The 15,639-nt window shown below is 40.0% G+C and overlaps 1 protein-coding gene across 1 annotated transcript; it reads left to right on the forward strand.

The window, feature by feature from the left end:
* Positions 1-1,486: 1,486 nt before the first annotated feature.
* Positions 1,487-4,238, forward strand: LOC121648981 (putative nuclease HARBI1). The gene is made up of 4 exons (XM_041999510.1): positions 1,487-2,252; positions 2,333-2,727; positions 2,798-2,905; positions 3,823-4,238. The coding sequence occupies exons 1-4, from the start codon at positions 1,963-1,965 to the stop codon at positions 3,945-3,947; spliced, it is 918 nt and encodes a 305-aa protein (XP_041855444.1). The 5' UTR covers positions 1,487-1,962; the 3' UTR covers positions 3,948-4,238.
* Positions 4,239-15,639: the final 11,401 nt, after the last annotated feature.

A 15,639-nucleotide genomic window follows, 5' to 3' on the forward strand; every position in this document is an offset into this window, starting at 1 on the left:
TTCACACATTTTCACACAAATTTGTTTTTCTGGTCCAGTCAAGCCCGATAACAAACAAGTAGAAAAATAAGTATAAAACAGAATCAGTATAGTTATCTAACTATAAAAAACAAGCTACAGAGGTCCTCCTGCGTTCACCACTCTCACAGCTGCCGGGTAGAAGCTGTTCATCAGTCTGGTGGTCCTGCTCTTAATACTCCGCAGTCTCCTGCCTGAGGGGAGGGGGACAAACAATGTGTGTATGGGGCGAGTGGGGTCCTTCATTGTGGAGGTACCTGGAGGTATAAATGTCCGTGGTGGTGGACAGGCTGCATCCCATAGTCCTCTGTGCTGCGTCTTCTTCTCTGCGGCAGAGCAGCTGCCGTGCCACATGGTGATACGGAGGGCGCTCTCCTCCATGCATCTGTAGAGTGAAGTCAGGACTGAGCTCCCAAGTCCAACACGCCTCAACCTCCTGAGGAAGTATAGGCACTGGTGTGCTTTCCTAACCAGTCAGGCAGTGTTGTTGCTCCAGGTGAGATCCTCCATGATGTGTACGCCCAAGAACCTGTAGGTGGAGACCACTTCCACCGCTGTCCCTCTGCTGTGCAGGGGAGGGAGAAGGTGTCTCCCCTTCTGAAGTCCATGATCATCTCCTTGGTCTTTTTCATGTTGCATCAACCCTCCAGATGTTCCACCTCCTGCTTGTAGTCAGACTCGTTGTCCACGATGTGTCCAACCACAGCTGTGCCATCTGCAAACCTCACAATCAGACAGCTCGAAGTTTCGCTGAGCTATCGTATGTGAGCAGGGTGAACAGGTGGGGGCTCAGTACACAGCCCTGGGGGCAGCCAGTGCTGAGGGTAATGGGGGAGGAGGAGACATTGTGGATCCTCACAGACTGTTGCCTTTCTGTTAGGAAATCCAGGACATAGTTGAAAAGGCTGGAGCGCAGTCCGAATGTATTTAGTTTTGAATCAGGCTCTGTGAGATAATTGTGTTGAATGCAAACATGAAATCCATGAAGAGCAGGCCCACATAACAGTCCTTGTTCTCTATGTGGGCGACAGTGTCTCATACTGCTGTTTTAGGTTCAGTTCAGTGTCTAATTTTGCCACAGAAAAGTTTTAGGGCAGCGATGCCAAAGGAGACCTTTCAGACCACAAGATTTAGCAAAACAGCAGCATTACTGACATTTGTGGGACTATGGGGTGATTTATTGTCAAAAATGTTCCTCTTATTTTTCTCTCATGGGCTGGTGACCTGTCATGGTAACACCATGTTTTGTCCTGCAAATAATTTCTCAGACTTGATTCAAATAACCAAGATATAAACTTAACATGTAAAAGACCAAGAAATCTCATAGATTATAAAACTAGTTTATTCCTGGTTTGCATTAAGCCCTGGTCTGTGTGATAAAATCAGTATGTACAGTCAGCAAGCAGCATGAAATGATTCCAGTTATCTTAAGAACCACACCTTCAAAACTAACAGGAAAAAAGAGAATAATGCCCTGGGTGCTCATTTATAAAGCTTGCTTACGCACAAAAAGCGGCGTAAGTGACTTTCTACGGAAAGTTTCTGATTTATAAAAACTAACGTGGCGGGAAAATGTGCGTACCGGTACGTAAACTCTGAAACTTGCTTACGAACATTTTGGAGACGGGAAACTGGCGGTGCTGCTGGTGAGGTGATGAACTTCACCTTCATTCATGCATGCCATCATGCCATCATATCCGACACTAGTGCCATAGAATCATAAACACAGAAGCCTGAAATATAGATGCGTTCCTGAAATCATACCTGTAGCCGACTTATAGGCACCCCATAGGAATTTAATGTTGTCAGTGCAGTATGGTCTTACTTGTTTTGATCGTAAAGCAAATGCACTCATTTGTTCACAGAAGCCGAATTGTGACAAGGTGTGTAGTAATGAGTGTAATTACTGAGTAAACATAAATAGGTGAATTACGACCGTGCGTAATGCAGAACTTCACAATGGATGCGCTGGCACTCCTTGAAGATTACGCAAACGGCAGGATCAGGATGGAGAGAGTTTTTAGAGACCATCAAGATTTCCTGGCCAACGATGATGACTGGCTGATATGCCGATTTAGATTTCCTAGAGCAGTGCTCTTAAATCTATGTGCTGAGTTGGGCCCAGTGTTGGAGCGATCAACCCGCCGGAACCATGCCATACCCGCGCATATGCAGGTGCTGACAACTCTCGGGATTCTGGCAACCGGCTCTTTCCAGCGGGAATTAGCCGACAGGTAATTTTAATTTAATCTAAGCTGACATGTTCCAGCCCAACACTCAGTGGGTTTCAATAAGTTGTTACATTCCATTTTAGGTCTGGAATATCTCAGCCATCGCTGAGTAATGTAATGCCTGCCGTTTTGGATGGCATTATAAAAATGAGCAGTCGATACATAAAGTTTCCATACACTGTAGGGGAACAGGCCAACATTAAAAGGCAATTTGCAGCATCAACCGGTTTCCCAAATGTAATCGGCGCGATTGACTGCACTCACGTTGCTATAAGGGCTCCAAGTCAGAATGAGTTTGTCTACGTTAACCGAAAAAATGTGCATTCAGTTAACGTGCAAGTCATTTCCGACTCAAACTTGCTTCTGACAAATTTAGTGGCACGGTGGCCTGGGTCAACCCATGATTCATTCATCCTGGCACACAGCAGTGTAGGGAATAGACTGCAGGCAGGTGCTTCGCGGGATGGGTGGCTTCTCGGTAAGTATCAACATACACTGTGGAAATCTCAACAAAGTCTCTGTTCTGAATTAATCTCCATAACCTGCAGGTGACAGTGGCTATCCCCTGAGACGCTGGCTCCTCACGCCTTTTGCGAACCCGCAAAGCGCAGAGGAGGCGCGCTTCAATTCCGTCCACGTTCGTGCGCGCTCTGTTGTGGAGCGAGCCATCGGCCTCCTTAAAAACCGGTGGCGGTGTCTTGATGCGTCGGGGGGGAGACTTCTCTACCAGCCCAATAAGGTGTGCAGGATCATCATGTCGTGTGGTGTCCTGCACAACGTGGCACTGAGGAATGGTGTTCCCCTCCCACCTGGCCTCCCTCCCATTCACCATGAGGATCCTGACGCACAGCCCCCTCCCCGGCATGAAGACCACCAACGGGGAGCCAGGCTACGTCAGCAAGTCATGCAGCGTTTGTGAAAGGAATACAGTAGGCAAATCTCATTTTTTAACAAGTTCTTTTAATGACGTGGAAATTTCAGACAGTACAGCACACATTCCGCTAATTACATGACGGATTTGATGTAATTCATCACGAATTTCCTTCACAGCGTCGATGGTGTCCCTTTGTGTTTGGAGGACCGCATCTGTCAGCACGCGGCCACCTCCAGCTGTGCCGTGCGCCCGGGGCGCACTCGTGGTGGGTCTGACCATCTCCTCTGTGGATGTACCGGGGATCTCCTCACCCACTGCCTCCATCTGTAGAGTGACTGGAGATAAATAAGAAATGTTATTCGCTGCTTTTTACATGGCTGTTAAATTAAATAAACAATAATTTACCGGTCTCTGCTGTGGCGTCCGCCTGGTCTGTGTCCCCCTCATTCTCTGGCACTATGCCGTAGATGCTTGCGGGCCCAAGAATGGAGGCTATTTTCCGCTCCAGCGGCGTGGGGTTTGGTGTGGCAGGACCCCCGCCTGTGGCACACATTCCCTGGCGGTGGCGTGGCATCCTCCTCTTTGCCTCCACCTTGAGATCCGACCACTTTTTCTTAATGTCTGGCACGGACCTCTCCGTCACCCCCACACTATTGACAGCTGCAACAACGTGTTGCCACTCTTCTGTTTTCCGTTTGTTGCTGATGCCACTACCGAGGCCGCCAAATAATATGTTTTTGCGAGCCTCCACCTCACCAACAAGTACCTCCACCTCCGTCTCCGTAAAATTACGCTTCCTCGTCTTTTCGGTTGCCATGATTTAGGTTTAAATAGCAGAGATCAGCTGGTTCATTTATATGCAGAAATGTCCATGAGGTGCTTTGCATTGACCATTTATGGTAGAATGTGGGCGTGTAGGGGGCGGGCTAGCAGCAGAATTCACTTGCGCAAGCTTTCAGGCAGAGTGTGATTTATAAAGGGAAGATTGCTTGCACCTGTGCGCACGCACGGTTTTATAAATCAGAATATTTTGTTGCTTACGCAAACTCTGGATTCTTGGCGGACGTCCACTTTTAGTAGGAATCCTACGCAGAGTTTTATAAATGAGCACCCTGGTCTGGGGGGAAGGGGGATTTCTCAACCCGACTACATTGAGTGGTTATTGCTGGGGGGAAAACCATCCTTTGGGCTGGAAAATCAAATGAATACCTTTTTCTTCTCTCCCTGTTAAAATGAGTTTTTCCCTCTGTTTAAGAAAGCTGATCAAATGTTCTGACCATCACTCAGAGCTTCAGCTGTTTATCTGAACTTTGGTCTTTTTCTTACTCAGTTAAATAAAGTCATGAAAATATTAGAAGGTTTTATGAATCAGGACAAACTACACATTTCTTGAACACGAAGAAGGTCACATCCAATCACGTAAAATGCCACAAACGAGGGGACAGGAGGGCCAGTGTGGCGTCTATTTTAAGGCATCTGCTCTTTTCCTTTTCACCTTTTAAATTGTTTTTTTCTATCTGTTGTGTTGTTAACATGATGCCAAAGAGGACAGACATCAGTGATTTTAGAGAAGTAGTGTTGCTGTTCATTAATCTGGGAAAATTTAAATGGTAATTCCCAAACTCTCCTGGGGTCCATCTTTCTACTTTTAGAGTTTCAAAAGTGGGAAATATTCCGGACAGATTTTAAATCTAACACACTAATTTCAAGCTTAATTTTTAAGCTGTAGATAGATGTTGGAAGTCAGAGTAAAACGGCCCAGTCTGAGGCATATGAGCGGCTCCTTCACCAATCACCAGTTGCTCTGTGAACGCACCAAAGACATGGTTTCTCAGGCTTGTGGATTCAAATATGTAAAGTGTTTGATAATTTTAAGGAGTTGAGCCTTTATAGAGGAGCTACAGAAACAAAAAAAAGAGGGGAACCTGGAAAAAGAAACTATACAACCAACAAACATGATGGGGAGCATAGTGAGGCATTTTCATAAGACAGAGAGGCATTTAGTCAGATGTTGGGAAGAACATCCACGTCCCTAAACATCAAATCCTAAAGTCAATATGAAACTTATTTAGTAACTTGTATCATTGTAAAGGTTTTGTTGCTGTTGACGCTTGAACTCTGTTAATACAACTTCATTATTAAATCTATTAAAACAAAAAACTCCTGAATCATCTGAATTTATTGTTTAGTTGTTAACATCTCATGCAGGAAAATCTAACCTGTTTCCAAATATAAAAGGCTCAGATGTACTCGTAAAAATATATAGAAAGAGCAGAGAGTCAGGACAAATCTACACTGTAAAAAAAAATGTAATTTTACAGGAAATGTTCTGTAAATTTTAACAGATTTTTCCTGTTTTCCAATAAAACAATGGAATGCTAGTAGATTTACAGATATTTTCAGTAATTTTAGATTTTAGATTTAAAATTACAGTTAATCAACCATAATGTAAGATTACATTAATATTATGTTTTTTAATGACGATTTGTTGTATTTGTACATCTTTACCTGTACTTTTACATAAAGATTCTGTATTTTTTTTTTTTACAGGTATATTACCATTTTCCATAAGACAATGTAATAACTGTAAATTAACAGATACTGCAGTAATTTAAAGATGTACCTTTAGAATTACAAGTAATTAACCATAATATGATATTACATTTTTATTATGTTTTTTAAAGGTAATTCAATATATTTTTCATATTCAAATGTAATTTTACATAAAATGTGATGTAATTTCACAGATCTTTCCTAATAATAATAATGAAGAAATATGTAAAATTCCAGAAATCTTCGGGGTTTTCGACAAAATTACAGGTCATTAAGTATGCATCATTAACGTGATTTTATGTATTTTTAGAGGCAATACGTAGTATTTGTACAGACAAAAAAGTAATTTACTACACATTACTGTATAAAGACCATTCAAAACATCAATTTACAAAAAGTGCACTTTAAGTAATGTCATTTTACAGAATAAATTCTTACATGTATTTTTCATAACATAAAATGCCTGTAGATTTGGAGATATTGGGAGAATTTCAATTGTTACCTGGTATTAGTACATTCCAATGTAATGTTGCATTTTTTTTTACAGGTTCATTACCGTTTTCAATAAGACATTACATGTATTAGAAGATATTAGCAGTATTTTTAAGATTTACCCATAAAAGTAACCATAATATATGATTACATTATTAATATATTATCATAGTCAATTTAACATGTTCATATTCAAATTTTCATTACAGAAATAAGCAGTCATTCAAATTGTTGTCTTAAAGTTTCAGGGAATCATGTTTTTTTGAAGGGTAAACATACATAATAGTAATTGACTGAAAACGACTGTAAAAAAAATATATTTTCCAAAAAGTATGAGATTATTTTTGAAGCCGCCATTACTAGTGAAAACCTTAAGATTTAACATACAAGTTTCCTTTTTTCTTCATAAATCTGGACTTGTCGCTGGAAAGTATTTGGAAAAACCCTCTTGGTCTTGGATTTTTTTATTCTCTGTTGTCATGTGAGCCTATGGGGACTGGACAGGACACTAATAAAAAATTCTTCATTCATTAATTCTGAGAGCACTTGCCGTTTTTACACTGAGCACCAAGCCTCCAATCTGCCCGTCCTTTTGGCGGCTCAGTCCGTGGTTTTAGACAGAAGGCGGCAAATTGGAGCTCTGTTTTGGTCCGCCGATTTGCCGCCTCAGAGGGAACACTTATTTCCGCCTCCACTGCTGGATGGATGACCTGCACTGTTGTGTGACCCACAGCCGAGGACTTTTAAAACCAGGAAACAGCTGATCACAGCAGTCAGTCCATCACTTCATCCGCGGACATCAGGACAGGAGATGATCATGGTGCAAACTAACGGTTGCTACTTTCAAATTAAAAGCCCCCGCTAAGTACTCTGATAAGGTGCAATTTCAAGTATTTCCCCATTTTTCATCACCCTGTGCTCCTACTAAGTTACAGTACTGGGCATTGCTCTCCCTCTGCCAATCCGGGGAGGGCCCTGCACTGGAGCTCAAGTCTCCTTCTTTGCTTGAGGAGTGAGTAGGCCCTTCTTTTCACTCGATGGGGCGGTGGAAGGATTACATTATGCAGCCAGACTCCACTCACCCCCTCAGGTGCCCCGGACGGCCAGGAGGAGGCAGTGTACTGGTGCATGTTTTTTTTGAGAGGAGTTCACTTACACAAAGGAACACAGGGAGAACATGCAAACTCCACAGAGAAGGCCCTTTAGCCAACCCCACCCAGGCTGTGGATGCTGATGATGTGGAGGAGCAAACACACCCCAGCACCCATAGCGTCCCCGGCAGGAATTGAACCCAGGACCTTCTAGCTGTGAGGTGAGCTGCACTACTGTGACACCGTGTTTCTTCAGAAGATATCATCTGCAACAACAGAACAGGAAAAATGAGACAAGCTGCACTTTTATAGCATTTTTATTATTAAATCTGAAATAACTTTAACATCATACAGCAGGTGTTATTTTTTCTTGTCTGACATATTGTGCATATTAAAAATGCTGAAACAGTAGAACTGACCATTTCTGCTGAGAACAGTGCACTCGTGGAAAAAGATTAAACTCTGAATCTCTAGATGACATTCTGCTCACACTTTTGAAACAATTTCTTGATTCCCATCCTTATTCATGTGAAACAGCAGGTGTTATTTTTCATATCTGACCTATTCTACATATTAAAAAACTGAAAAAGTAGAACTATGTAGATTTCCACTGAGAACAGTGGACTTGTGGAAAAAGAAGGCGAAACTCCGAATCTCTACATGACGTTCTGCTCACACTGGCTGTGTGACTGCTCTCACCCCAACACAACGCTGTAATAAAAACAGAGACTTTCAGCAATGCAGGCACGGCACTATGAGGGGCCGTACAGGCCATAATATATTCACACACTCATATATACACACATACATTCTTACTCTCACATATATATATTCTCACTCTCACATACATACATTCTTACTCTCAAATAGATATATTCTTGGATGAGAACTGGAACTAAAAACCCCTCCCATGCATGTCTCATTCTGCACACACTAGTTCGTAGTGGGGGAAAAGACTGATGCGTTCACGTTTCCTATTCTGCATCCAGAGATTGGGGCTTTATTGTGGACAGTAGTGACAAAATCAGGAGGGTTTCACAGCGGGAGCAGAGGAAATAAGAAACTACACTCTAATAAAATGAGCCAAAAAACCTGCCACCCGCAAATGACGATATTAGCGACTTCACAGGAAAGCAAACCCAACATGGTTTTTGACAAGCGGACGACATGATACCGCCCTTAATGCATCGCCACTGTAAACAGGAAGGAGCGCACAGCTGCTTGCTAAAATTTATTAATTAAGCTAGTAACACCATTTGGTAACGGTAACTGAGTTAGTTTATTTGAAGAGTAAAGCGATTGAGTATTACTAGTTACTGACAGAAGTATCGATGTCTTGCTACCCTTCTTCTGTCTCATTTCTTCATAATTTTGAGCGGACCAAGACACAGCGCTGTCCCTGCTTCTCAGCCAATCACAGGACGATAAATTCCCTGCCTTCCGATTCCCCCAACTCCTTCTGTTTCCACTATACTTTTCCTCACACAAGCTTAAGGATAAATGTATGTGAGAGAAAGAATGTATGTGAGAGTGAGAATGTATGTGAGAGGAAGAATATATGTATGTGAGAGTGAGAATATGTGTATGTCAAAGAGAGAATATATATATATATATGTGGGAGTGAGAATATATGTATGTGAGAATAAGTGTATATGTATGTGAGAGAAAGAATGAATGCATGTATGAGTGTGAGAATATATTATGGCCTATACGGCCCCTCATAGAACACACTGTCTGCACACAACACCTTTAATACATGCAAAGTGACCATAAGCAACTTGCCCATTAAGTACTCCATTCAAACTCTGCAATGCGGTTGATAAGGCTCAGCACTTTGGGGTTCACTGCAACACTCTTCTTCTTTTCCTGGCGCTCTACTTTGGAGCCCTTGTCAGGATTGATCTTAAAGATGCACCTGGACAAATAGGAGTGGTAAAAAATACAAACACTGTTAGAAAGCAACACAATATTAACTAAAAATTCACAACAATCTAATCAATCTCAAATTAAAGAAAAGGACTTGTGTTCTCACATGTATGTGGTCCTTGCATAATTTCCAATTCTAGCACAGAAAGATTCTTATGGTGTCTGTAACAATGTGTTTTAAAAGCACTGTACTTGAAAAACACACATTTGCAGTCAGCAACACAACATGGGAACTGGCCATTAGCTTCATGTCTATGTAGTATTTGGTGATCTACATAACCTTTGACTGATTTTAAGGAAAGGCTACAGAAGCGGCATGAAAAGACCTTAGACATTTTACATTACACCAACAACTGTGTATGCGTCAAATATAATTTACATGCAGACACCACGAGTAGCCGCGCTGTTTTTAGCTAGTTTGAATGGATGCTAACCTTAAAGTTACTGACCAGCACAAAGTGTGCGTGGTAAAACCAGTGTTTCAATATTTACTCAGTCACCAAACATACAATTCCACATGATAATAAGCTGCAAGGTTTTACGTTACCCACCGTTTTCGCCACGCTGAGCAATGCACAAAGCCGACTCGACACGTCCGTCCGTTCTTGCTGAAGCAGCTGAAGTTCATGAAGAGTTTGCCTCACGACTTTACCTGGAGACTGCACTGCATGGGTGGGGGAGGGGCAGTTGCGCTCAGTCCTTTCAAAACTAAACCAGATTCATGAAGTGTCACCAGATCAAAATTTCAGCTTTAAACAAGTATTATTTCAAACGTTTTATAAAGTATTTAGAATGTGTATATTGTTTTACTGATGAGAGGGGAAAAAATAATGAGATAGTCTGTTACATCTGCATAAATCCATTTATAAAGTATTTAATGTTTGTTTTCAACATCTGCATTATAGTTATGATTCATCAATATTTCTTTGAAATGGCTGGTTTATTTATTCAAGTTAAGGTGATCCAGAAATAGCAGTAAAAACAATGGTCAGACAAATTCATTCTTCTCACAGTTATACATCAGGCCCATTGTTGACCACATCTTACTGGAAAGGTTTGAAAGGTGGGTTGACTTGTCAGTTCTAAATTGGTTCAGAACCTACCTTCATGATTGCATGATTTTACAACTAAACAAATACATAACAGAAATACTCATCTTTGATGCACAGGCTCAGAGACAGAAAATTGCAGCTCATCTCATAATATCTCATATCTAATCATATCTCATCATATCTCATATCTCGTATCTCATATCTCATATCTCCTCATATCTAATATCTCATCATATCTCATAATATATCATCATATCTCACCATATTTCATCATATCTCATCTTATCTCATCTTATCATATCTCATATATCATATCTCCTCATATCTAATATGTCATCATATCTCATATCTCTCTCTCACTTTCTCTCTCTCTCTCAAGACAGCACAACTGAAGCAAGGAATAAGTGTTGGACAGCAATCTAAATTTCAGAAGTCATATCATCCACATTAAAAGATCATCTATCATCTCAAAAATATTTCCAAATTGAGGGGTTTTCTGTCAAAATCAGACTCAGAAAAATGAATCCATGAATGTATAACAATACATTCAATACATTATGTATAGTATTGTTCTTAAATCTTTGCACTGGTTACCTGTTACCAGTACACAAATCGATTTAAAAATAGTATTCATGGTTTACAAAGCACTACATGGCCCTGCACCTCAGTACATGATAAATATGCTCATCACTTACACCCCAGCAAGAACACTTTGGTCAACAAGCAGAGGCAACTTACTAATTCCTTACACCATATGTCCCATGAAAATGGAACACCTTGCCTGACACAGACATGCCACATTAGTAGCCATCTTTAGAATGAAGCCATCTTTTCTCAACAACATTCTGTGTGTGTGCATGTGTCCATATGTGGTTGTGTGAGTGGGTGCAGTGAGTGGGTGTGTTAGTAAGTGTGTATGTACTGAAGATGACATGATAGTTTTTATCATGTTGCCTGAAATGCGCTTTATAAATAAAGCTGAATTAAAGTGAATTGGGTAGCGATGATTGTCGCTTTTAAAAAGTGTGTTCTAAGAAAAAAGTGTGGGAAACACTGATTTAGTCTATCAAAATATTATCTCTAACTATGAAAGATGATTTAGCCATGCGGACTAAAATATTTGACCACTTTGTATCCTCTTCTGTAGTTGGGCCCAGCTTATTTAAAGTCTATTAGGCTTCATTAAATGTGACAATTTGGCTTTCTTTTTAACAGCCACCATTTAACAGCTAGCAACATCTTCTACAGAGAGCAAGAACACAGCAGCATCCATCATCTCCATCAGGAGATGCACATTCTACTTAAAAAAAAAAACAATTAATAAAGGAACGTGAATACAGATTAAGATTACCTCTATCCCATTATTTTCTTTTTACACCATTCACCACCTCACCCCAAACCCACCTTGGCAGCTTACAAAATAATATCACGTTAATACAAATGCATATATTCACAGCAATTCCTCCACACATGGATCTACATGGAGCTATTGGATGGTTCAAAATACTCTTATTTTAAAACATCCTGTCAGGTGATATGTTCATCAAGTCTACACATCTCTTTCACCTACATACAAGATGATCACTCTGGTTTGTGAAACAAAATGGGACAAACTGTGAACAAAGTGAAGGTGTCTGAATACTTTATCTGAGCCACTGACCTTGACTGTATCTATCTATCTATCTATCTATCTATCTATATATATATATATATATATATATATACACCAGCGAAAACATTGTTGCTGGTGGTGAATTCAGCATCTTTTAAGAGACACCAGGATCGGGAGATCGGTGGATCATTGATGTAACGGTTCAGCCCCGCACGTAGTCCGACATAACTGCTAAAACCGTAGAGTTCACCTTTTCCGTTTTTTACACTCGCATAAAACTGACGGAGAATCACATTAAAATCTGTTTCTGTGATTGACTGAAAGTCAATTGTCTGTTTCTTTTCCGCACACCAGCTCTGAAAGCAACGAACAGACCACATTGTCTGTTTTACCGTTGCTTTTTCATTTCTCGACTTCTCCAAATAGTCAATATCCTCTTCAGTGATGTCAGCGTGTCTCCTATCTTCTTTTTCTCCCTTGTCCATTTCCTCCAACCACTCATCAAGGCTCAGGCCATCCAGCAAATCGAAATTTACCACAAAGTCTGACATTTCTTTTCTTTTTTAGCAATTGTAAAAACAATTTACAACGGAACAGGTAAGTTGCGCTCAGAGCTCTTGGTTGCTAGGCAACGCTACGCCCGTTGACACTGGCGCAGGAATATTTTGTGATGAGGTCTTACCGGGTCTATGTGTGGGTTACACTCAATTTATCACGGCATGGAACGCTGCTCAGCCAATCACAATTAAGGATGAGAAACACCCGTTTTATAATTTACAATATATGCGTCAAAAAACTCAGAAGATGCTCAGAAGTCACAGGAATAGTTGATATTCAGCTTAAATCGTTCCAGAACATGTTTTGCAGGATAAATTCTGTGAAGGATTTTAAATGACACCTCTTTTGTCTTGTTGGTGAAGCCATATACGGACGTCCAGGATTGTGTTTCCAAGGATGATGTTCCGTTTGAACTTGTTGCTGCATTTTTTGTTAAGAATGTTTATGTCGTCAGGACAGTTTTTCAGGAGCTGCAGAGATCGAACACCACTTCATACTCTGTAGATGTAACAGGTAGTCCAAACTTCACCAGAAGATAATAACAGTCCATTTTCATTCATCAGTTGTTTTACCAGAAAAATGATGCAATCAAACCACCTTTGAATGAACAGAGTTTTATGTTTAAACTGAAGAACTTGGTTATTCCAGATGTAATTTCTGTGTGGTGAAATTTTTTTCTTATGTTTTAAAAGTTTAACAAGCCAATTGACTTTAAAGCTATAGTTTAAAGACTCATAATCCAAAACTTCTAATCCACCATTTTGTTTACTGTTTAGTAAAATATCTTTCCTGATGGGGTTTATTTCTCCAAATAAAGTTCTATAAGTGTGAATTAAGTGACTTAGATATATGAGTAGGCATCTCCAGTGACAGTGAGGTGTATACAGATCTAGATATACCTTCAGTCTTAGATAGTAACACTCAGAGGCGGTCCTGGCTAGTTTTGAGCCCAGGGCGAACCGCCCATCGGCGCCCCCCACACCCGACCAACCACAACTAACTAACCCCATCAACGCCCCGACCCACCCCCCACCGACCGACCGAAAATTATTATTATTTATTTATTATTAAATACAAAAGTTAACAAGAATAGATAAAACAAACAGATAGATAAAATAAATAGAGTTCATCACACAAATAGAAATGAATAAAATAAAATAAATAAAAATAGTAACAATACTTAACATAATCTGAATTCAGTGCTCAGACTGTAGCAGATTTTTCAACCTGGGTCTTTCACCCTGTTTACACCTGGCACACACACACACACACACACACACACACACATACACACACACACACACACACACACACACCTGACAAGGGAGCATCTCAAAGGCCTGTGTGGCTGCAGAGGGAGGTGGTTCTTCATTCTGGCCAGTGGGAGCTGCTCCAAAATATTCCAGAAGAGCCCGAATTTACAATCAAGATACAAAACGTACGTTAGATCCCACTCAACATGCATCAGTTACCCAATTAAAATAAACCATAATAATGTACAAATGATTATCATTTGTTAACATCCTATTAACTAAATATAACACACTAAAAGTTATTAAAAAAAACTTTATTACATAAAGCTTATAAAATGTCATGTCAGTGTATGTTGACATGAATGTTATATAAGTTATTAAGTTAGCATAGACCCACGTACAGCGTTAAAACTTCCAGTCCTGTTGTTTACCATCCTCTCAGACTAACAGGTCCGTGTCAACTTGTACTCGTGTTACAAACACAAACTAACCTACTGGTGAAATTAACTACATGACTTCATGCCTCAAAGTTTAATAGCTGCTTAAGTAAAGCTAAAAACCAAACACAGTCTCTCTGTGTCTACAGATAAATAGTGTCATTACAACGTCACTCATAGAGACCTGCGTACCTTTTCTTTACCTGGGTACCTTTTCTTTACCTGCGTACCTTTTCTTTACCTGTGTACCTTTTCTTTACCTGCGTACCTTTTCTTTACCTGGGTACCTTTTCTTTACCTGCGTACCTTTTCTTTACCTGCGTACCTTTTCTTTACCTGCGTACCTTTTCTTTACCTGCGTACCTTTTCTTTACCTGGGTACCTTTTCTTTACCTGCGTACCTTTTCTTTACCTGCGTACCTTTTCTTTACCTGCGTACCTTTTCTTTACCTGGGTACCTTTTCTTTACCTGTGTACCTTTTCTTTACCTGCGTACCTTTTCTTTACCTGGGTACCTTTTCTTTACCTGCGTACCTTTTCTTTACCTGTGTACCTTTTCTTTACCTGGGTACCTTTTCTTTACCTGTGTACCTTTTCTTTACCTGGGTACCTTTTCTTTACCTGCGTACCTTTTCTTTACCTGTGTACCTTTTCTTTACCTGCGTACCTTTTCTTTACCTGCGTACCTTTTCTTTACCTGCGTACCTTTTCTTTACCTGTGTACCTTTTCTTTACCTGCGTACCTTTTCTTTACCTGCGTACCTTTTCTTTACCTGCGTATTTATCTTCTCAGTGTTTCTCTTCTTCTTCTCCTTCTCTTTCTGGACACCTGATGGTTTCTTCGGTCTTTTGTCTGTGACACACCCTTTACTCGAAACCCTTGTTTTAGACCACGATTACTTAAATAAAGATGTTCAACCATGTCAAAAGCTTTATAGAAATCAATGAATAACATAAAGCTTCATCTAACATTGAATGATTATAGTCAACCATGTCCAGATATTCCTACTTTGCATTAAGCTGGATTGTTCTTCATCTATTAAATCGTCTAGTTCAGTTTTTAACCTTCTGGCACATATTTAAGAAAATATTTTACAATAATCATTTAATAACGTAATGGGTCTCCAGCTGTCGATATATGACTTATTTTTGTTGGGTTTGGGAATACGTATAATTATTTCTTGCTTAAGTGATGCAGGGAATTCCTGTTTGTTTAATGATTCTCCAAATAAAAGGAGGATGAATGGTGCTAATAAATGGATAAAACATTTATAAAACTGACTTGTGAGCCTGGTTGTCTTTAACATTTCCGACACATTTTTTAACTCCAGTAACATTAAATGGGTCTTCACATGTATTTTTAAATGTGTTTTCTACTTTATGAATTTTATTAAAGACTGTGTGAAGGAAAGTTTGAATATTCCTACATTTGGGTTAAATGATGAGTACAAGTTTTTATAAAATTCCACCATGTGTTTAGAAACAGTTGAAGGATCATCGGTTGTTGTGTTTAGTTTGTTAATCTTTGACATTTCTTCTTTT

This window comes from Melanotaenia boesemani, chromosome 11, assembly GCF_017639745.1.
Source record: "Melanotaenia boesemani isolate fMelBoe1 chromosome 11, fMelBoe1.pri, whole genome shotgun sequence".
Classification (NCBI taxonomy): Eukaryota; Metazoa; Chordata; class Actinopteri; order Atheriniformes; family Melanotaeniidae; genus Melanotaenia; species Melanotaenia boesemani.